Below are 24,821 nucleotides of genomic sequence, written 5' to 3' on the forward strand. Positions count from 1 at the left end.
AAGTCTACAATCCCAACAAAGCTGCAAGTCAATCCATCACTGAATCCCAACCACAAGTGTGTGCACTGATGATACTATAGAAAACCTTTAATCAAAACCATCACTTAAATTATCACTGAATCGATAAAGAATTACATGGTTTGAAGCATTTGGCAATGGCCAAAACAATTCTGAATTGTCAACTGATATGCAAAATATTAAACACACATCATGGAAGGAAATGCAATCTCTCCGGAAGTCTTATTGATATGATATGGTCGGATTTCAATAGCAAGAAGAACGCCTGCATCATATTAAATTCATTAGATAAATAAGAACTCAAAGTATCAACAACTAATAAGCTACCGTTAAGAAATACAAGACAATTGAGATAGAAGAACATAGCATTCATCTTAGCACTCGGAAAAATGGTCAAATTGCATTTATTAACTAATATTCAGAATTTTGAATGAATTTAGACAACCAATCTGAGTCTACTATTCCAGCTTTGGAAGTTACAAACGAATTCAAATAACTAATATTAAGTCTACAAAACAGTAAAAATTGTCGAAATAAAGGGTAACCATGTTGGGTACCAAAACAAATGATAAGAACAAATGACGCTCCTGAGAAGATTGGAACAAACTAAGATATGGGCCTAAAGACTCCCAATCTTCTTTCGTGTTAATCTAGGACTAGTACAAGCACATAAATCAGAAGAACTTCGGCTTGTTACCTGCCGCAAGCTTATCAAGAAGAAATGTAATCCTAATTCCTTTTGCAAAGGTTGTAGCATTCAAATTAAATCTCTAGAGGCAGAACAGGAGGTTGGATTAACTCTTCCTCCTTTGGGGCATGAATTGTAACATGATCTGGCAAAGGAGTCATGGGGTCCTGCTTTCCTTTAGGATCCCAATCCAACATGATCTTTACTTTGATATCGAGGACACCCTAAGATTTTTAAAAACAAAAGGTCAGTTAAAATGGATCATTAAGCACTTGAATATATATTTCTCCAGGTATATCTATGTTTATATTACTGTTTAGAAGATAAATAAATTCATCCATCTAAATTTCAGCACAAACAAGGTTAGTGCAATAGAAAATTTGAAACATTTAGGCTCAGCCTACCTGACGAGCATTTCCAGTTGAAGTTGTCAATACGCAACTATCTATATGAGCACTGCAAGGAAACCAAGCTCTATTAAAGCAATCATGCCGCACCAACAGTATATGCAAAAAAAAAAAAAAAGTAAATATTGATTAATACATATGCCATTGTGAAGTCTCACGAATTTATAATACCATGATTGCAGAACCCAGACTTTTCCTCTTATGTTAAGCTATGCATAGTAACTGCCCGTTCACGTGACAGGTTTTCATCTAACTTCCATGCATTGGACATAGTGCTATGTTAGACAGTGGATGGATTTACTAATGCTTCTTGCAGCAAAATCCAAAACAAAAACAAATTTCACAACATACAGCATATTCTTGTCCCTGACAAGTGCATCATTCCTCAGACATAATAAGTTGTAGAACTAATGATGCCATGCTTTATTCAGGAATTTTAAAAAAATTAAATTTTAAAATATGTCCATAAGAATTAAAAAAACTATAGACTTAAATTTTCTACAAATCAGCATTTCTGATATGCATCAAGCAAGTACTAAGACAATCTTAGTGATCAAAGATATGATTCTCACTTCTGTATGATTATTTATGTACAGATAGGACCATGGGGGATTTACATTAATATTTACAAAGCAACAAACGTTTGAGGTGGCAACTTAGTATTTAATTTATCTAATTGTAAAACCTGTTCACCATTTTGTTGTATTCAGTAACCAAAGCACATCAAAACAGACAGATATGCCTCTTTGTATCGCATGTAAATGCTTTATTTATGACGCGTGCTATAGCTTCTTTATATCAGAAACTAGTCGTTTTTTGACAACATTATTTCCAGACATCTGATCATGATTAGGGCTTAATTCTGAAGAAAAACAAGCATGTTGACACATGAGTTCCCTTACCCGGTAGACACCATCAAACATTGCACAAAATGCATCCGAAGAAGCAAGCAGAGCAATTCTGTGTGCATAAAAGCACTTGCCTAGAAAATAACAGATAATGAACATTTAGATATTTAGCACATAACTAATAGCTTCCTCTTAAACGAGGAATGTAGCATATATAAGTTACTACATATGGTAAGAATAGTCTACAACCTTCAACTAGAAAGGTAACATCTAATAGCGTGGAGCTATTCACATACTGCTCGCCTAGGTACACCTACATGAACAACTTGATTAGTACTATTATAGGTATATAGCTATCTTTTAACACTTTTCCCACAGGTGTGATTCAACAAATAATCACATGCTTTGTCAGCTAAGACCTTGCAAGATCAGCTTCAGGACTGGGATTGGTTTTTGGGTAATATAATGGTGATTGGTATGATTAAGTTCAGAACTTTCATGTTATGTACCACCATCATTTTTTGATCCAGTTAAACATATGGCTAACTACTTAACAAATCAACACTACTTTAGCTAATGTTAATATCAGCCTGAGTAAGCAATTTAACGAGTAGCATGAATAAAACAGAAAGCCAACCAAACCAGAACTTTCATGTTATGTACCACCATCATTGTTTGATCCAGTTAAACACACGGCTAACTACTTAACAATTCAACACTACTTTAACTAATGTTATTATCAGCCTGAGTAAGCAATTTAATAAGTAGCATGAACGAAATAGCAAACCAACCAACCCTATTGCTCATATATCACTGACCAAGATAAGAAGTGAATGTCAATGTCATCCTTGTACCAGAATCATGACCTTCTTTACCCACTTTAAGTAAGATTTGCCTTTAACTATATATTTATTACTATTGTTAGTATTATATATACACATATAATGCCAGTAATAATAATAAATCAATATGTTCCAACTATTTAACGTTGGCTATATACATCTCCCTCTACCTCTGTGCAAAGCAACACCCTCTACCAATTTATTATATTTCATATCATATAATAATAAATCTTTAATTGTTATTAGACTCTGTGCAAAGCAATATCCTTGATTAATTATCACTTGTTAAACTTTCAATAGATTTTGGTAAAGTAATCTTCCATCTCACTCTACCTCTCCTTAAACTAATTATTTCACTTGCATGATTTAAGTGTTTTCCAAATACTATTTAGCTTATGTCAATGATCGACATAATTACTTATGAATTAACATTCGCATTTCTAATAACACAAACCTTATATGTATGAGAGTCATCCAACACTTTCTTTATGAATCGTATGCATACAACACCCGTTTTATGGGTCACATATATGTAGCAATTCTAGGAAATAATCATGTAGATATTCTCTTGCTTTAGTGTCTTACCTGAAAGATATCTAAAGGAAATGATCATATAATTACGATCTGTGTTAAGTTTGCCAACAAATATGCGTTATCACAGTGTTAATACGAGACATTTGAAGATAAAACTCGATTCAGAACACCACGAATTAGATTACCACCAGCTCGAGTAGACTGGAAATACATGTAGTGAATCTATACAAATGACATGTTAATTTAGGGTTAATACAATTTTACCTTAGAACGGATTAGATTTTAAAGTTCATTTGCAAGAAAAATAAAACAAAAGGGGAGTCCAGTTTGGCCTTGACATAGGTAATTAATCATGCATGCCATGGTTGCACTACTTAGGTAATTAACTGCAGGCTTTTTTTAAATCAAAAGATCAAATTTTTTTTATATCGATGATTGGATATTTCAAGTGCAAAATTAGAGGTGTACCAAACAGAATCAGAGAGAAAAGAACCATTGGTTCCAGAAGGCTAGTTCTTACCCCCGACTTGCCCCCCTTTGGAAATAGATGTTTGGTGCAGAAATGCTCCAACTGTACAAGCCTCCAGCAGCAGCAGCATGAGTTAGAGAAGATGCTGTAAAAAAGGAACAGTTAGGTAAGGGATTTTCTCATATTCGGCCTCAAAGCTTTACCAAAGTAGTTGCGGATCTCTGGAGTTATTTGCTGGATTAGAAGAGAATGCCTGCGGAAGTTCATCAAGGCAGAATCAGTAAATGAGAACGCGAGGCAATCAACACTAAATACACTCAGGAGTTCAAGAGAGTGAAGTAAAAAAGAGAGATATATTTGATGAGAGAGCACCCTGGACGAGTGTTGATTTTCTCGAATTGCTCTAAAATAAACATGACACAAGTGTGCCTCAAGGACATGGCATGGAATGCCTCTGACAATTCGTACATGCTGGAGATATTATCTACGCAAACTTCTTGCATGATGAAGCATACTCAACACTTCTTAGGACTTCAGGATAAATTTTATTACAATAACTAGTGAAGCTTCCGAGAATGAGAAAAAGAAAAGACAATGTAGTTTCTACCCACTTGTGCAATGGCATATTCACATAGGCGTTTAAGACCCTCAAGAAGATACTGATATGCAGCTCATAGAAGATCTTGCGCGATATCAGTAGTGATCTCAACCGATCCTGTGTATATGAATCTGCAAATGAAGAGCCAAATATTGTCAGACATCAGAACCTTCAGTATCATGACTAGAAGAAGGAACTACACTTAGGTTCATCAATTCAAAGACCTCCAATCTTATGTTAGGAATCTCAATGTCTCTTGCATCCTTCTCCTATAACAAAGTTGAAAGAGTAAGATATTTTCAATCAGATCTTACTAGACTAGAAAATAATAAATTACCAAGCATTTCCAGAAAGAAAACTTTTCAAAAAACTTAAGTTCATACCATGATACTATTATAAGTTTTGAAAAGCTTATGATTGTTTCATTCATGTCGTATTAGGCCAGTATGATACTATGAAATCAGCATGGCATCCGTGAGATACCTTTTTCACATAATTTTTGTTCATCAGCAAGCATGAAACCCACCATATATCTTGCCTAACATGCCTTATCAAGCTGGCACATTTCCAGCACATGATATTCTGACAAAAAGTTAGATTCTTGATAACACTGACAGAAGGGCATGTTATGAGTGGTGGGATGCATCGAACTCCAAAATATTTGCACCCTGGTGACATGAAGGGATCAGCTTTTTGACTTCTCTCACAAATCAGCATTTCTGATATGCATCAAGCAAGTACTAAAACCATCTTATTGATCAAAGATATGATCCTCACCTTCTGCATGATTATTTTTGTACAGATAGGACCATGGGGGATTTACATTAGCATTTACTTCGCAACAAACTTTTGAGGTGGCAACTTAGTATTTAATTTATTTAATTGTAAAAAATGTTCACCATTTTGTTATATTCAGTAACCAAAGCACAGCAAAACAGATAGATATGCCTCTTTGTATCGCATATAAATGCTTTATTTATGATACGTGCTATAGCTTCTTTATATCAGAAACTAGCCGTTTTTTAACAACAATATTTCCATACATCTGATCATAATTAGGGGTTATTTCTGAAGAAAAACAAGCATGGTTGACACCTGAGTTCCCTTACCCAGTCGCCACCATCAAACATTGCACGAAATGCATCTGAAGAAGCAAGCAGAGCAATTCTGTGTGCATAAAAGCACTTGCCTGGAAAAGAACAGATAATGAACATTTAGATATTTTGCACATAACTAATAGCTTCCCCTTAAATGAGGAATTTAGCATATATAAGTTACTACGTATGGTAAGAATAGTCTACAACCTTCAACTAGAAAGGTAACATCTAATAGCGTGGAGCTATTCACATACTGCTCGCCTAGGTACACCTACATGAACAACTTGATTAGTACTATTATAGGCATATAGCTATGTTCCAGCATAGTAGACAGACTCGTTGGGCCTTTGCATTTGTCATGGATTTCTCTATGATAGCATGTACAAGTTTTGTTATGTAGCAAAACATATTTGTACACAATGGATGCATATGAAATCCCAACATCAAACATTCAGGATATTGATTATTCAGATATCAATTATGACATGTGATTCTTTTTTTTTTTTCGTCTTGAGCAATAATATACTAATGCATCCATGTTCGTTTCAACTAACATAGGATTGCTGATTTCAAACACAAGCAATCCACTTAGAGGTCAAAACTGCAAAACTAATGCCTCCTCTTCAGTAATAAGAATACCCAGTAGTTCATTTCTTGTCGTAAGGCATATACTTTTGCATCAATTTCTCCAATGATTTGTAACAATTAGATCCCAAATTCGCATCTGCTTTCTAGCATATGCTTGTTGAAGGATAATTGATATTGTAGATAAGCAAACAATTTTCATTCTCTGATTTGAAAAAAGGTTTATACTGATTAAGTAATATTTATGTTTGATCAGTCTCAATAGTAAAGACAGCCAATTCAAAAAACTTTGAGTTAGAAGACTAGCCAAAACAATTACATAAGCACTTCCAAATTCCAAAGAACTAGGTCCAAGAATTAAAAATCTGACCCTTTTCTATATGTTTTTGTATTTCTGTGAATACGGGACATATTTTATTGCTAAAACTGGTTAGAAACAAAATTAAGGAATGCCTATTTTAGCAAACCTAAGGTGCGGGGGATGGAGAACCTGCGTCAATAGAACAGAGAGTCAGGGATTTTTTAGCCAACTTGTAAAGAGCAACTGATGCATCTTGCTGTTGTTTTAGATTAGTCGATCCCAGTAGTTCGAGAAGAAGATCAAGTCCTACATTGAGAATATGTTGCTTAATTTCCTAAGTTATAAAAAGGAGGAAAAGCAGAAGGATATCGTGGTTGCTAGACAGATACAGTATCATTATCATCAATGAAAATAGTTCTTTGATCCTCAAGTGAACATAAATGAGCAAGAGCCAAAGCTATACGTCTTTGGACAGCCTTCTCTCCGACTCGCATTAGATATAATAAATGCATTAGTACCTGCAAGGGCAAAAGGCAAGGAACACCATGTCTACATCCATTAAACAGATCCACCAATTAAAAGTAGATCCTTATCGTTCTGAATATATACTGCAATAAGCTAAGAAATACAGCAAAGAGAGCTTACTCGCCCATTAATCTTCTCCTCTAATCTCTTCATTGTCTTTACTACACAGTCCTTAGTTGCTTGTAATTGAAGTAATATTTTTCAATAAAACTTGGTTTAAAATATAAAACAAATCAAAACAAGATCAATATATACATATTAGGAAGCATGGATCTGGCAACATCAAAGTACTCAACATACCTGGATAATAAATTCACCATCTTGTAGTTTCTGAACACCCCCTACCTTGATAAAATCAGAGACATTTTCCTAACAACAATGACAAGAATAAGAAGCCTGTGTCCAATCAATAGTTCTCAATGTCACATTACAGCATTATGCAAAGAAACATAATATGGAATTACAACAAAGGAATATTTTGATGCAGATTCACCTCATTCTCTGCAATACCATAAAGAGCAAATGCAGCATTATGTTGTAAACATCTATTTTTCGAGTCAAGAAGTTTAAGAAGAGGCACCAAACCGCCATTGTAGACAATACCAGCTTGGTTGTGTGAGTCCTAGAGGGAAAATAAAAGGTCTTTGAGATAGAGCAAAAACGAGTCATTGTTCATCAGGAAAATGAAGCAAATCCAACCATATATAAGGAGAAAGAAACTAATGTACTGTATTGTGGCAGATGGATATTGATATTAACAAGAACATTTTTTTCAAAAGTATTTCCAAGAAGCATGAGGCATATTACAAAAAAGTGGTACAATATCAAAAAGTATCGATAAAAAATATATATTTTATTATCACTTCTAAAACTAAATTTTTCCCTTCTTTGGAAGTATATAATGAAAGGGTCCAAGCATACATGATAATGAAGCTAAGGGGAAAATGAGAAAAGAGCATACAGTGTTGTTTACTCATCTGGTATCAGAATAGCTTAGTAAAAGATAGTTGAAATTTTAGATATCAGGGTACAAGTATGCTAGAATTAAAACAAAGAAGTGAGCTATGAGAGCCGAGTCCAAAAAAGCAAAAGCCCAAGACATGTATATATATCGTTGGAATAAAAAACACAAAAGGGAAAGAACAAAAATGAGAACTACTTTGCTTGTTAAGATTAGTGTTCCAATAATCACCAAACTGAAATTTTAAATTAATAAAATATAGTAACTACTAGAAGCAGCTGTTGTACAAAGCATATATGCTAGTGTACATACAGCATGCACAACTAGCACAGTATTGGGAAGTGTACCAGCAAATACAACAATAACGAAAAAATCGTGAGTGTGTACCAACAAATAAATTCTCAAAATAGATAATATAAACCAGGTAAGCTTTTTTTTTCAAACATCACCCATGCGGATCAGACCCAAGACTGTCATAGAGAACAAAATGATAACATGTATAGATCTGATAGAAGTTACTATGGCAAGGGTTTAAACCCTCGGCCTATGGGAAAAGGACAAACTACACACTACCAGGCTAGCTGGTTAGGTATTAAACTAGGTAAGTTTGAACATTTTTTATGTATGAAAGCCTTTTTACACTTTTCCCACAGGTGTGATTCAGCAAATAACCACATGCTTTGTCAGCTAAGACCTTGCAGGATTGGCTTTTGGGTAATATAATGGGGATTGGTATGATTAAGTTCAGAACTTTCAAGTTATGTACCACCATCATTTTCTGATCCAGTTAAACACAAGGCTAACTACATAACAATTCAACACGGCGACTGGTATGAATAAGTTTTATATATAACAATTCAATTCCCACTCGAGCAATGGGAAACACTACAAAATATTAAAAAATAAAAAATATATTTATATATAGCAATGACGTCAACGATGGAGGGAGATAGCACGAAGGCAACAATGATGGAGGGAGCCGCAAACAAAGGATGCTTGGGTTCAAGCGAGCACCCAAGCGATGCTTCAATAAATCACATTGCCTAGAAGTTGTGCAAGGCACTTAAGCCTTGCCTCACCCGAGCACCCAAGCACCTATCAAAAACACTGATTATTCCTAATTTTTTCCCTTTTTTGGGCTTCAATAGATATTTGATTCTAGTTGAAATATTTTCAATAAAGATTATGATTATGCAATGCTCTTGTGAGTTTGCAAGGATTTATTTTGGTTGCTTTTATTTCAACAACTTGATGAACACATATTAGAAACGTACATCCAAAGTTTTTTCTTAATTGTTGTTCTAGTTTACAATTACTACGAGAGCTAGAGACATTAGAACTGAAATTAGTACACACATATTGCACATGCAACACTGTTAACTTGCCATTTTTCCCAATTAGGAAATTCTAGTCATATGATTTTGTTTATTCTTTTTTGTCCATGTTTTCGTTTCAGTTTAACCCAAATATTAGTTAAGAATTGCATATCCATATTGCAGGTTTTCATCTTTCATGGAGGTAAATTATAAATTGTGAATAGAATCTTTAGGGGCCATGCCCTCATAAGACCTTATTAGTGTATTCCAAATGGCAGCCCACATGTCCTTTTATGAATGTAATAGAAGTTGATGTTTATTATAAATAATAATCTACTTGGAGAAATGCAAATTATTCACAGTTCAACCACATTTGCATGCAAATGATAGTCATATAGAAGAGCTTAGTGTGACAAGGTTGCAACATGGTCATTCATGTTTCCAAGTTCATTCTTTTCTTTTCTTTTTTCTGCTTATTTACATGTTTCAATATGAGACTGAATAAGATCATTTTGAACCATGTATTTAAATTCTTCATACAAGAGCTTAGTGTGACTAAAATTTGTAATGTTTTGCTTTCAAACTCATCGCTTGGTCATGTGAAAAGAAAATTGTCTTTTCTATTGTATGAACCTAGTTAGTGAAGTCTCAACCATTCCTTTGTTAAGGGATTTGATCAAATTGCTTTATGGTTCAAAGCAAGGTTCGTTGTACCGTACCGTACCGGCGTTTCGATCCGGGCTCGGTACGGTACCGGTTTACCAGACGGTACATCAGGGCATACCGAGCGGTACACCCTGGTGTACCGAATAATTTTTTATTTTTTTTCATACTGTAGCAATGCTACAGTATAGTACTATAGCACTGTAGCGGTACCGGGCGGTCCGCGTACCGGTAACCTGTTGGACCGGTACGTACCGCCCAGTACAGGTGGTACGCTTCGGTACAACAGACCTTACTTCAAAGCAAGGTTATCAAACTCACTTCCCTACCTATGATCAAAACGGGGTTGCAAACTTGGATAATAGGATAGGATCATAAGATCCTACAAATTATAAAAAATAAAAATAAATAATTTTAAGATACATACAGATATTTAAAGAAATTTATAAATGAGTATATTCCTGGAACATCTTAACATTGTTTAGCAAAGATTGGTTACATAAGTATGATTACATATAAACGATTGGTTACATATATCACCATAACTTACACTGATAAATGGGTATGTAAATTGCCCATGTTGCATATCCTAACAATATCTAAATTCTTAATTTCTTATAAGTATGACTTTCCTATTATGCAAAGGAATATTGTGTTTGGCATATAAGATATAATTTTGCAACCTCTATGTTACACGAACATTATTATTGCTTTGTAGAACATCAATCCAAGAATTATGAATTGCACTTTTCAATTATATTAAAGATAATACCTCACAGTATCAATGTCATTATGATCAAACTATAACATATATCATTAGATATGGGATGGATGGGAAGACAATGTACGAGATGAGAAGAGAGGAAAAAGGATGGTAGATGGGAGAAGGTAGGAGGGGAGACAAGAAGAGTGGTAGAAGGGAGGAGAGGAGAAGAGATGAGAGAAGATGCGAAGAGAAGGAAAGGAGATGGAAAGAGAAGAGGGGGGAGAAGATGCGAAGAGAAAGAATGGAGATGAAAGAGAAGAGGGGGGAGAGAAGAAGAGAAGGGGGAAGATGAGAGGAGAAGAAAGAAGCAGAGACCGAAAGAGAGGGTAGTAGAGGAAAAGAGAATCCATGCATATGGTGATTAGCAACAGTCGACGGCGTTGACAGTAGTTCATTGTGAGTGGCAGCAATGGCTAAGGCTCATCTCCTCAATGCTCCTACGGGCTGCAGGAAAGAAGCATTGATCCATGACAATGAATGGCCAACCAGAAGATTCGCAACACTCTCTTGTCGTGAGGGATCAGGGCTCACGCTCGTCTCCTCGCTCCTTTGTTGGCACCGCATATCAATTCGCCTTTGAATATGAGTGTTCTTATATCCTGGGTTGACTAGACAAACTCGACTTGACTCGTCCGATGCAACCGATCTTACATAGTCGACTCACAAGTCGAGTCGATTCCACCCATTTACGTTGATCCGATCTGAATCGTCAGGCATGATCTGGGCTGTAAGATTGCATGATCCTATAACCCAAATTAAGAGTTTGACAACCTTGATTCTGAGGCAACTTTAGTATTTTCTTCTTCAACCAAAAAATAAAGTTTAGATTCTCATGATTTGAAGCTAGCACTAAAGACAATATTGTTAGCCAAAGAACTTTTTTATAGATTTCAAATCACCAACTTGAAAAGAATGGTGTGCAGCTTTGTAAAACTATCTGCTACATTCTATAAACAGTCCAAGGAATCAAAATTTTCTTTATTACCTAACATATAATGAAACAACCTGGACATTGTTTAAGTATTAAACCAAATGAACAAAAGGTAATATACAATTCTAGTGATACCTTAATAAACCAAACACTGGCTGTAAATCTCCCGCATGAAGAACTTCTTTCTTTATGTTAGGGGATGAATGAACCAGATTCCCAATAAAACCAACCTAAATACCAAGAACATATAATCTAATTATGATCTTCGAAAGAATCAATCACAACAAGCATAGTAAATGCAAATATCTTTAAGATTTAGAAAATGTTTGATTATTATGACATATAAAAACAGAAGGTAATAAATTGTATTTTTAAAGAAAATCTAGCATGTATGATTAACCATATATTTTTAAAGCGGCATAAGGGATACCACAGCCAATAACACTTCCATTGGGTATTGCATGCCCAGAAAATATACTCATTTTGCATGAGATAGTTCCAAGATTTCTTGTTAGCTAGTCATCATACAAATGATGTACATGCAGTTAATAATTTCAGTAGGAATTATTTGGCTAATATTCTTTTCCAAGCTATGCCAAAGCTGACAATTATCAACAAATTAACATCCATGATAATTCCAAGATGTATATCTTGTTGAGTCTATGACATCATTGACTCTTGAATGCCCTTCTTATTCGATAGTGTTTTAGACTGCTAGAAGAAGTATGTCATTTCCATTCTGTCACATGAATATTCATGATTCTAAAAACACTGTACTATGTCAAAAATTATTTTAATTGGTTAGTATTCGACAGTGAGTTCACATGGAATTCCTTTAAATCCAATTCAAGATTAGGCAACGGCCGATGGCTCACAGAATCATGAAGACAGCCTAGATGTGTCATCTTCCCTCAAACATAGTTGCTTGACCTTCATTACTTCTGCCACTTTCAAGATTGGCTCCAAGCCTCCAACTACTATGTGAACAGCCTAATTACCAACAATCTTCAATTATCACTTCCCATGTATAACTAAGACTATGAATTATAAGTTTCTACCTAAGAATCTTCACTAGATCTTTTCATCTACTTGTCAAGTCAAAGTTTCCCATGAACTATGAACTCAAAGAATGTGACAAGATAAACACCTTTGACTAGACTTTTTGACGTGGACCAGTCTGTTCAAATGTTCTCAACTCAAAAAAATGTCATTCATTACGTTGAATTAATGAGAAACTCTAAACTGCAGAAAGTACAGCTTCTACCCTAGTGCCAAGTGAATCAATGAGAAACTCTAAACTGCCAATTAGATTTTTTTTTATTTAATGTTGAATTTCTATGTCTAGTTAACTCCACAAGATGTTAGAAAAAACAAACTAAATTTTGGGCTATACCCGGTTACAGATATCTACCAGTGTTTATCTTCCTACTTCTTAAAACAAACTAAATTTAGGATCAATGTTGGTAATTATGAATAAATTGTTATAATAATTTGGTCTTTATAATCAAATTTTGCAGTAACTCACTTGTGAAGTAAAGGCAAATCTGGCTTTCCCCACATGAAAGGCACTGTTGATTCATCAACTTGTAGTGAAGTGTATGCACTAATGATCATTTCACTAGGAAAAGATGGAGGGATATGCCCATTCTTCCTCACATTTCTTGCATCTCAATGTAAGATATTTAAGAACCTAAAACTGAACATTTACTTCAGAGATAAAATATAACTGATAAAAATATCAGGGCAACCATAGGAGTATTGAAGCTCACATGCTTATCAATGAAGATGTCTTTAATTGCCTCATTGCCAGTAGGTTTTTCATCATCATGACCCCTTGAAATAGACTCTTCAGATGCATCTTCCTGAGAACTTCTTTTTATTGCATCAGCACCATTATTGTTTTCTTTCAATGATCTGTTTGAATGACTACCACTATCAAGTTTTCCAAATATAGCTGGATCTGGGGACTCAACCCATTGTCTAAATTTCTGGAGGCCATCTTCCTTAGAAAATGCTTGTATAACTTCAATTGCATTAACAATTCCAATCCCACTGCACTAGAAAGATTAAATGATTTAGATCTACAAATACACAGCAATTCTACATTTCTAGTTAACTTGACAAAGCAACATATTAATCCTCAAAAACTATCTAAAGATAATCTAATAATCTCCAGAGATGTAGAACTGGCAAAGATCCAAAAGAAATTTTATTCCATTGATTCCAACAGAAAGCAGAATACAATTAATATTTACCAATTACAGCCAAAAAAATGCATAACCAAAAATTCATACTTATCAAACCACACACATCATTCTATTCACAGTTCATCTGGGCATTCACAAGATGCATTAGAACTTAAGGGACAGATTCACAAATCAATTGAATTATGTGTCAGACAGATAATATAGCAAACGATCTTCTTAGCTGTTTCTCATCTCAACTATTAGAAAAGGAAAGCACACACCACCTCAATAAAGCAGATTCATTCAGTAATTTGCTATTCCCTATCTTTGACGCAATAAGAGATTATTTAAGGGTAAACCTGAAGCGCATAAGTAAGATTAGCTTTAAGTATTTATTTATGTCCACTAGGTCCTACTACGGGTTGACAACAGTTCAAAAACTAAAGGAGTGAAAATAAATTAGTACAGTTTCCTTTTCAGTGTTCATCAGTCCTATTTTTACATTTTTGCTCCTCCCAAATTCGGATACTTTATAATCTGCTCTTGGCGATGTATTATATGCCATGAAGCAATTTTCATTCAAGATTGGAACCCAGGTATCTCCCAGACGCTCTTTAATTTGAAAGACAAAAATAATAAATAGAACATAGTATGAAAAAACAAAGTTCTAGATCATAACATCTTATAAAGTTTGCCCTTTGTTTTAAGAATTGATTTAAAAAGCGCTAGGCAACAAAAGGTGCCAAGGTCCAAAAACGCTCAAGGCGCTAGGCGCTCGCCCGAGCAAAGCAAGACGCTAAAATATAAAAATATAAAATATAATTAATAAATATAATTATTTAAATAAAAATATGATATTAAATTAAAAAAACTTAAAAAATCACAATATCACATTAACAAAAAAATCTCAAAATTCAAAACAATAACAAAAATTCAAATAAATAAAAATTAGCAGTATTAAAATTAAAATAATATATTATTAATCTAATAAATAAAAAAATATTGTTACTAGTATACAGTATACAATATAAAAGGATACTTATCAGTTTTGGGATACACTTGATAAAACACCTAAAAACTCTGATCTTATAATCATGGTTCGCCTTACCGGTCCGTACCGATGTGCCAACCAGCTACCAGTACCGTACATACCGAACTATACCGAACGTACCAACACATGATACATGAGGGTGTACTGATGTACCACCCATACCAGTCCCCTATCGAACCGGTACATACTGCCAATATCGAGCGGTACACTATGGTGCAACGAACCTTGCTTATAATCAAAGCCAACTGAATTCAATCAACAACACCAAGTCTCATCATTAAGATTCACCTATAATCAACATGCATTACATGTGCTTAACAAGAACTACCGGTTGTCCATGTGTCCTTCACATGAACAATTAGTCCATCCAACGTTGCCCTAAGAATCATAATTGCCTGTGCACCAAAGGAACATATAAAATTCCTTAAGTGACTCCATGATGTTAGGTTATAATCTTAAAATAAAGTAAAGAAGAATCAAGAGAACTAGCTACTTTGAAACAATTGTACTTGATGTAAACTTCCTACTTTAATGGTACAGTTATAAAGGTCCAACCTAATAGCATAGGACTTCAGAATAGCATAGGACAATTGATTAAAAAGAGGATGGATGCAAGAAAACATATGAGTATATTGCCAATACAAAGTTCTTTTAACTGACGACAAAATCATGTACAACCTCTGATCCCATAATTCCACAACCATTCCATAACATAACTTCAAACTCGTTGTACAATTCAGACAATATAAGAAAAAAATAAGCAGCTGACTTGTTCTTTTACTTGTTCACTAATCATTTTGTTAATTTATCTGAAACTGATTCTGTAGATCAAAAGTCCTTCCAGATGTTCCATTATTTTCTTCGGGTATTGTGTCCCTTCAAGATTCTTCCAGGAAAATAACTGAAAACCAGCAATAAGATCATGTTGCCATCAATTTTCTTTCCCAACTAACATACTAAGAAAATATTTTGAGTGTTAAATGGAAACTACAAGCAATTGATTGATAAGTTAAAGGAACAGACACCGTCACGAAGTCTGTCTCAACATATTTCTGGTCATCGAATATGTTCTTGTAGACATTTCAAGCTCCAAATAAGAAGACATCAGAATCATCAGTTACAACACCATCAACAAGGTTTATCATTTCCATATAAGCACACTGAGCTTCTGCTTCTGTAGGTGCAATAATATAAGACAAACCAAACATTTGAAGCAGTTCCTGCAATTTTTCAGAAAAGTAATGAGGAGCTGCATGTGTCCGTTAACATTGCTTGCATCATAGCTCAGGATTGAGCAGATAACAATTAAAATACACCATTTGCCAAGTGTATAGTATTGATGTTTACCAAAATTGTAGCTTTTATGCCTATGAAACTACCAAGGTGAGGGAAGAAGCTCCTAATAGAAACGTGAAGAACACGATAATCGAAGGGTCCTTTAATCTCAACTTTTAGTAAATGTTATCAATTATGCGGGAAAACAAGTATAATATTCTAAGGATGATATTTTAAGCATAAAATTACATAAACTCGCGGAGAATACAGAAACTATATAGGTTAGATTCTTAAAACTTTTTCTCCTAAAATACCAGAAAGGCTTGAAGAGCACCTGACACTCAGCAAACATCTCATTATTCACAGATTCAGCATCTCGCTCACGCATCCTCTGCTCATTTCCAAGGTTCACATGTTCTTGTCTAAGGAGAGAGATTTCTTTGTCCAAACTAGCTTATGATATTCCATTTGATTGTTTAAGATCTATGTAGTGTATCCAATATGATCAGATATAGCAATATCTTTCTCAGCAATATTGTGCTGTCATTTCATACCAGCGTTTATAATTTCTTCCATCAAGGAGCTATTTCCTAACAATGAATTATTATATCCTCTTTCAGGAGATACACTTGATCTGGATGTATGGCAACTGTCATGATTCGAGGAACCAAAAACAACTTTAGATCCATTATCTGTAATCTTAGTGCTGGTATTAGGACTGATCTCACACAATTCCTCCATGGACATTCTTGAACAAGATTTAATTTGGACTTCATAACTAGCATGAGGAGATTGTTCCAACCAACTTGGGTGACCATCAGAAGGTTTGCCAAGTGGAATGTTGCCTCTTTGTGAAGTCATTATATTCTGTTTATCTACTCTTCTACTTAGCAGAGATGATTCTCCATCCAAATCTAAACCAGATAAATTATATAAATCAAGATTATTCTTTGAAGAATCAGGGAACTGCAAATCATCCTCTTTGCAGCGATTATCCAGCTGTCCATCATTACATGATGGACTTTCCTCAGCATCATTATCTAAATGAACATAAGTATTTGTCACCAGTTTGTGCAAAATAACCGCATCAGAGATTTGATCTTTCACTGATCTCACTAATTCTGTAACTGCTGAAGAATTGGTTGAAGAGTTTTGTACCTTCAAATCTTCAAGGCTTCTCCTTATTGCTTCCTGTATATCAGCTTCTTCCTCAAGTGTTCCTCTTGAAACATCTTTTAAAGGTTTATCTCGAAATTGAGAACTTGTGTCAGGATTTTGAAACACCCCTTCCTCCAAATCCACATCAGCTCGTTCATAGCTGCTCTCAGCTAAAGATGATTGGTTTTTCTTCAAGTCACTTTTTGGACTTGCAGTTATATCAGCAAAACCATTTGGAATTTCAGAAATTTCTTTAACTAGACCTTCCTCCCAACTGCAATCAGATTCAAAATCATTTGTGCTCTCATCTGAATGAACACATTCCAAGGGTAAATTGGTTGTTTGGCCTCCAGAAACCAATTGCATGAATATATTATCATCATCCGTTGCTTTCATCCCGCTGTCATCCTCTGAGAAGGAAATCTCAATTGCATCTTCACTACCATGAATAGCAAGTTCATCCATGTAACCTCTCCTGTCTAGTGGGAGTGAACTACTTTTCTCAGTAAATGTTTCACGTTTTCCGTCAGTACTTGTAACACTTGGGGAATGATTATTTCCAGAAAGACCTTCGGAGACATCAACAACTTTTTTGGTGTGGGAAGCCTCCCGATCTGAGGAGTTATCTCCCCTTCTTTTCTCCTGCTCATACTTTTCCATCAGATCTAAATTCCTTTGTAAATCATGAGTTATGCGAATTCCTAATCCTTTAACTCTGCTAACTCGAACACGACCATTCTCATCACAATATATCTCAACATCTGATCCAAAATCCTTTACACATTTACTAACAGAAACCTCTTTAACCAATTTAAGCTAACTACTAAGCAAGTTACATTTTGCTAAATCTGAAGTGCTTTGTTTTGCCAATGAATAATGATCCCCATATCCACTGTTCGCAACTCCTTTTTATGCAAGAAACAAGGATTGAAATATTGTGTCGTACCGGAGTTTCGACGTTCGGTACGGTACGTTAATATATACCGAGCGGTATACCGTTCAGTATACCGCTCGGTATATATATATTTACATATATATATGTATATGTATATATATGTATATATATATGTATGTATATATATATATTAATAAATATATGTTTATATATAAAAGATTATATATATTGATAATTTTTTTTTTTTATAAATGGCGACTTCGCGTCGCCTTAACGACGCCGCCTTTTCCTTCTCCCACGCGGGGCGACGTCGTCTTGTATATATATACACATACACATACACATACACATACACATACACAGACACACACACACACAGACACACACACATACACATACACATACACATACACACACACATACACACACATACACACACACATATATATATATATATATATATATATATATATATATATATATATATATATATATATATATATATATTCTTATAAAAGGCGCTGTCGCGTTGCCTCAACGACGTTGCCTTTTATAAATATATATATATATATATATTTCATTCCGTCCGGTAACGGGCGGTCTACGTACCGGTCAGCTGACGGACCTGTACGTACCGCCCGTACTGAGCAGTATTATTCGAAATTGCATACCTTGGCAAGAACCCTAACATAAAGCACCAATAGTAGAAAAGTGACCTCAAATAGAGAATAAAATGTTTTACCACCTATGAAACACTAGTTAGCACATTAAACATCATGATCAAGACGTAAATAAATACTCCTAGAATTAAACTGATACACCATGAAGGGAAATTTAAATAACTTTGCATGCTTTGACAAAAAACTGCATCTGATAAATCTATAACTCAAGAATTGAAATTTCGTACCGAACCGGAGTTTCGAGATTTGCTCGGTATGGTACAATACAGTACGGTATGGTATAGTATGATACTATATACCGAGCGATACATTTCAATATACAGCACAGTATATATATATATATATATATATATATATATATATATATATATATATATATATATATATATATATATATATATATATATATATATATATATATATATATATATATATATATATAAAGAAAAAAGGGTGATTGCCTCATCACCCGTTTTGGCGCGTGGGGAGAAGAAACCTCGATTTCTTCTCCCCACGCAAGAAAAAAACCAAGGCAACTTCACCTCGTTATATATATATATATATACATATATATATATATACATATATATATAGAGAGAGAGAGAGAGAGAAGAAACCTCGGTTTCTTCCCCCCATACATACATATATATATATATACATACATATATATATAAGTAATAAAAAAATGATTTTCTGCGACGTCGCCTCTTTTCTGCCCACATAGAAAAGGTGGGGAGAAGTGTTTCATCTCCCCGCTCAAAAAAGTCGCCTCATCACCTCATTTCTTTGTTTGTGTGGGGAGAAGAAATGCTGCCTTGACACTCAATTTCTTCCCCCTGCGACACCGAGGATTCTTCACCGACGACGCCGAGGCCTCATCGCCTTAGACAAGGAGGGAGAGTGGCGTCGATCTTCGGGTTCTTCTCCCTCGGTTAATACCACCTGGTAGTAGGCGGTGACGACCGATTTAGGACGATAACAGGGCAGAAACAACCCCAATCGAAGGTACCGCCCGATAGCGGGCGATATTATTCGAAATTAAAATCCTTGCTACAAATCATATTTGTTATAATTTTATAACATGAAAAGAATTGAGAGAGGCAACACAAAACTAGGTCTTACTGTTTATCACCCATAAATAATGTTGAAAATATGAACTCTCTGTTGGCTTCAGAAGCAATCCTTGATGTTTGCACACCAACTATACCTCTACCAGCAGCACATTTCTGCACTTCATCTATCTCCTAACTAAAAGCGATAGTTTTAAGATATGATTATATTTGTAGTTTAGAGAATTTAGTAGGGGCCTGTGAATAAAAAAAGTTGCTAAGTACACATAGCAAAAACTTAATCATCTGGTTAACCCAAAAAGGAAAAGGAAAAAATTATGCACCAAAAATATTAATTTATGAAGATTAAACAGACATGACACTATCATATATTTGTGCCAAGACTGCAGTCTACATAGATAACAAGAGAATCATTTTGCATCCTATGTTTTCTCAATATTATAATTCATACACTCCCTTATTGATAATTCATCCTGCCTATGTTTTTCCTTATCTAATCAAATGTAATCCCTGTTGTTAAAATTGATGAGTTACATTAACCGAAGCCTGAGGAAATACCCTCGACTTTAATTCAATAAACATCATTCATTATGATAATTAAAAAGCACACCTCCCTGCATTAATCAGAGTTGTTAAAATAGAAAATTATGTACTGCACAAAACAGAGAAAATGTGTTGTGAAGAGGTGGAAACGAAGAGGAAAAAGAAGAAATTGAATAAGGATTGTGTGTTGCTATTAAGATTATGAAAAGTACGAGTGTTTTTATCACTAGGATCCTAACAAATATATTCAAACATATAATGGGTCAAATAGTTCCCAATGGCTAACATACAATTTACTGAAAGGGGCACAATAAACATCATTGGAATATATAGGGTGTGAAATATAGTTTATCAGTAAGGGAGGATAAGTATCAAAATATGACGAGAACATGTGTGAAACAAAATCTTCTCTGAGTGTAATGACTAACCTTTTGGTCTTCTACAAAAACTGCTAAACAATGAAAAGGCAGTTGTTGCACCTTGATAGTGGAATCAAAATTGAATTATAAAAAAGAAAAGCATAAACCAAAATCATACTTTTGCAAGCACCTCCTCAGGCTTATTAGAAACAAACAGAATTTAATATATCAAGAACCGAAACAAAAGAATAGGATGAGTACAATAATACATCATAATTTTTTAGTATGTTTACAAAAAAAGGGTTAATGAAGAGACATGTTAAATTGAAAATTTCTCAGAACTTAACTTTTAAGCTTCAAAGAAGCTACATTAGTTTCAGCCTATGACTGGAAATATGGTTAACATTTGAGCTTCAGCCATTTTCTGCCACCACTAATTGCTCTTTGAGGATATGTCTGATAACTAACAGACACTAGTTTCAGAAAGGTTTTTAGGGAAAAGAAGGGACAGAAAATGCTCCTTCTTTCTTCAATTTTCCTTCATAATATATTCTTATGTAATTTTTTCCAATTGTTCTTGTAAAGCTAACCAACAAGGTCGTAAATTACATGAGCATTGTAGTTACTACAAGACAAAAAAGAATCACATTCAAGTGCATAAAAACTTGGCACATGTAATTTAAACTAGGGTTCTCAATTTCGACGTGTATCGCCCGGTACGGGCGGTACATATCGATCTGAGAGGATACCGATACGCGGACCATCCTCTACTAGGCAGTAACAATGGTTTGACCGGTACTGAGGCGTACATACATACATACATATATACATATACATATACATACACATACATACATATATACATATACATATACATACACATACATACATATATATATATATATATATATATATATATATATATATATATATATATATATATATAGTTACCAAATTGCATATATAAAGAAAATCCCATTCGGTGATAAAGCTGAACCTCAAGGATAGCTTTACTCAAACAGAAACCATGTTAGCCTTTTCGATCGCATTTTGAACCTACAAAATAATCTTGATTCACAGGATCATCAGTCATCTTAGTAGCAATAATAGCACTACCAGCCAAAATAAATAAGTGTTGCAAAGCGTACCATATTGGTGTCATTTAACTAATAAACATGTAAGAAAGTAAGAAGATAAATGATAATACTCATAAGTTAGATAAACATTCCAGCATCGCGTGAGTCAGTGATTATTTACACATTCATGTTCATGTAATCATGAATGCGTTCATGTGGGATGTAATGGTCATTCGTTCATTTTAAATCAGTTTCTATCTGGGCAAATTCTAGAATTTACATTGCCACCAGAGAATGCAATTAGATGCAAAAAGTAAAAAAAAAAAGAAACTAGCTACGTTTACTTCATCTACAAAAAATATAGAGAAAAAATATGAGTAGACTTCTAAACGAACTCACAAAAATCATTTCTTCATTGTCGTCCTCCGCTTCATCCAGACCACCCTCGGATGTAAGCACATTCTTATTGATCTCCATCTCTTCCTCCGCAGCAAGGGATGCGGCCAATCTTGATGAGAGAGAACAATGTATTAGACAGTAGTAACATAGCAAAAGGATAGTTTTGGGTCGTGACGGAGAAAGAAAAAGAGCGAAAACTACGGATATGACATTGCTCACAGCACATCTAGGTTTTCCTGGGAAGAAACCCCTGATTCCATATCACCACGAGGTAGAACGCTGCTTCCTTCAGCCCTAATTTCAACAATCGAATCCAACACCTTTTTCCCCTTTGTGTCCTCGTCCGTAATCTGCATCTCCTTCGATCCATCCTTGTGCTTCTTGATCTCGGTTGCCAATTCTTCAAGCCTCTTCGCCTTGAGCTATATAAGTCAATGCATACAATCAGACAACTGAAAAGAGGACGGAGGGAGAGAGAGAGAGAGAGAGAGAGAGAGAGAGAAACGTGGTTGAGGAGGAGCTTCTCGGCGGTCTTGCGGATCTCGGGACGGGCGCGATCGCGGTGGCAGCGGCGGGCGGCGAAATGGGGAGCAGAAGACCAAGACTTGTTTTATTTTTTTCTCTTTTCCTCTTCTGTGACATGTTTTTTCTTTCCCGTCCAAACATAAGTGTGCAATAGAGGAGTAATAATCATTTAGGAAAAGTTGTTTCTTCTCATGTGTGCACACATAACATTATGAACATCAATCGACTGAGGGAAATAGATAGCAGATTCTAGCAATTATATTTATTACTTTAGGGCCAATAATTTCAGATTAACCAATTGGTTTCGATTCAAGAATCACTCTGTCCGACCACGGTCCCACTATATATATCTCTCTCTCCTCTCCGACTCTCACTCTTGACTTCTCTCCCCTCTCGCCTCTCGCCCCTCCTCTGCTCCCTTCTCCTCGTTCATTTCCTCTCGCCTCGCCTCTGCTCCCTTCTCTTCTCCTTGTTCGTTTTAGTCGTCCATGGAGCCCGTCGACCTCGTACCGAGCGGGTACAGGTTCCTTCCCACGGCGGAGGAACTCGTGGTTGACTACCTTGCAAACTGGGTCGCCGGCGAACCCCTCCCTGGCCGCGCTGTCACCTTCGCCGACGTCTACGGCACCGAGCCGTGGAATCTTCTCGGCAGCGATCGCCATGAAGGCTATTTCTTTGCGGAGCGGAAGCCTAAGAACAACGGCGGCTCGCGCGTGGATAGAAAGGCCGGCAGCGGTTCTTGGACTCTGTACAACAATCAAGAAACCGTTAAGTCCATCGTCGGCGGGCGAGAGATGGTGGTGGGGCGAAAAAGCTGCCTATCCTTCAACGACGGCCGTCGGAAGAACTCCGGGTGGACAATGTACGAATATCAGATGTGTTCATCCGGATTCGAGAGACGAGTTCTCTGTCACGTTAAGAGAAGCTCGCATCAGGCCATCTCCGGAGGCACCACCATCAAAACGGTCGAGTCCACCTTCGCGGAGGCCGCGGTCACCGGCGACAGCTTCGTTGGGCGGAAGAGAAATAGAGAGGAATCTTCTACTCTCTCCGCGAAAGCATCGACTCTCTCAAAGAAGCCATGCTGGGGGTTGGTTGCACATTCCAGCAGAGCATTGCTGATCGACGCTTCACCACCTCCAACCGCGGTTGTCCAATTTCCCTTATTGGCTGCCCCGGAGAGTCATCATTCCTCGGTCGACTCTGTTGCACCGAACAAAGCCGGAGTCCCAGCCGCCTCTCCATCATCAACGGACGTTGGTGGAGAGCTCGTGATAACTGCGGAAGAACTCAAAGCATTATTGGCTTCGTATTCGTCGTCGGTCGATCAGAACTGCACCGACGATGCTTTCTTCACCAGAGAGGTTGAAGCCTTCCTGATGTCGGACGAAACCGACATAGCCTCGACTACCATCCCGAAGGCCTCGCCGTCAGGCCTGGTCGATCTTCTGGTGATGCCCGATGACACTCGGATTGATTCGACCACGGTCGCAGAGGTTTCCTCCTCATCTCGGATTGATTCGACCACGGTCGCAAAGGTTTCCTCGTCATCGTCGTCGATAGACTTCGTTGCGTGTGAGCAGATGTACAGCACCAGCACCGACGATGACTTCTTCACGAGCCTGGAACAGGTCCGTGCTTTCTTGATGTCCGATGACACCTTCACTGCCTCGACCACGATCCCAGTGGCCTCGCTGGGACAATGCTCGCTCGACAACCCCTATTGATTCGACTGTAGCTTGCTTGAATGAAAACTTATACGGAAAACGATGTTTGTTCATGTATATCATAACAATGGAAGGGAAAGAAAATATTTGTTCTTGTAAATATTGACAATGACAAAGTTCAATTTTCATCCCATGTTTTGTTGTTTCCTTAATATGATGGGATCTATAAGAAATGGTATGAATGTTACATCATGTTCAAAGAGAAAGAGTGAGATCATATGATATCAACGACTTCTCTCAACTTCAGACTTTGGACGATTGGTATCAGAGGCAACGCAGCAAATTTGACCAATCATCGTTTGGAAACATGTACTAACTTTTTGTTTCT

At 36.0% G+C, this 24,821-nt stretch overlaps 1 protein-coding gene and 2 pseudogenes across 1 annotated transcript; all 3 read right to left on the reverse strand.

Annotated features, from left to right (window-relative positions):
• The window catches only part of LOC135671198 (ARM REPEAT PROTEIN INTERACTING WITH ABF2-like), a 63,881-nt pseudogene that overhangs the window by 25,446 nt on the left and 13,614 nt on the right, over positions 1-24,821 (reverse strand).
• LOC135671125 (uncharacterized) lies at positions 73-6,152 on the reverse strand. The gene is made up of 10 exons (XM_065179078.1): positions 6,141-6,152; positions 5,709-5,772; positions 5,514-5,593; positions 4,566-4,673; positions 4,418-4,521; positions 4,010-4,059; positions 3,858-3,918; positions 1,111-1,162; positions 716-930; positions 73-283 (listed from the first exon to the last, which is right to left on the reverse strand). The coding sequence occupies exons 1-9, from the start codon at positions 6,150-6,152 to the stop codon at positions 781-783; spliced, it is 681 nt and encodes a 226-aa protein (XP_065035150.1). The 3' UTR covers positions 73-283; positions 716-780.
• On the reverse strand, positions 13,464-23,199 carry LOC135671126 (DNA repair protein UVH3-like; annotated as a pseudogene).

This window comes from Musa acuminata, unplaced genomic scaffold (genome assembly GCF_036884655.1).
Source record: "Musa acuminata AAA Group cultivar baxijiao unplaced genomic scaffold, Cavendish_Baxijiao_AAA HiC_scaffold_1138, whole genome shotgun sequence".
Lineage (NCBI taxonomy): Eukaryota > Viridiplantae > Streptophyta > Magnoliopsida > Zingiberales > Musaceae > Musa > Musa acuminata.

Excerpts from the sequence above, each read along its gene's own strand:
- LOC135671125 (XM_065179078.1), bottom strand. Across the intron at positions 5,594-5,708 it reads TGTTACCTTTCTAGTTGAAG|GCAAGTGCTTTTATGCACAC; the intron begins GTTGTAGACTAT and ends GTTCTTTTCCAG. Across the intron at positions 4,060-4,417 it reads GTGAATATGCCATTGCACAA|GCATTCTCTTCTAATCCAGC; the intron begins GTGGGTAGAAAC and ends GAACTTCCGCAG.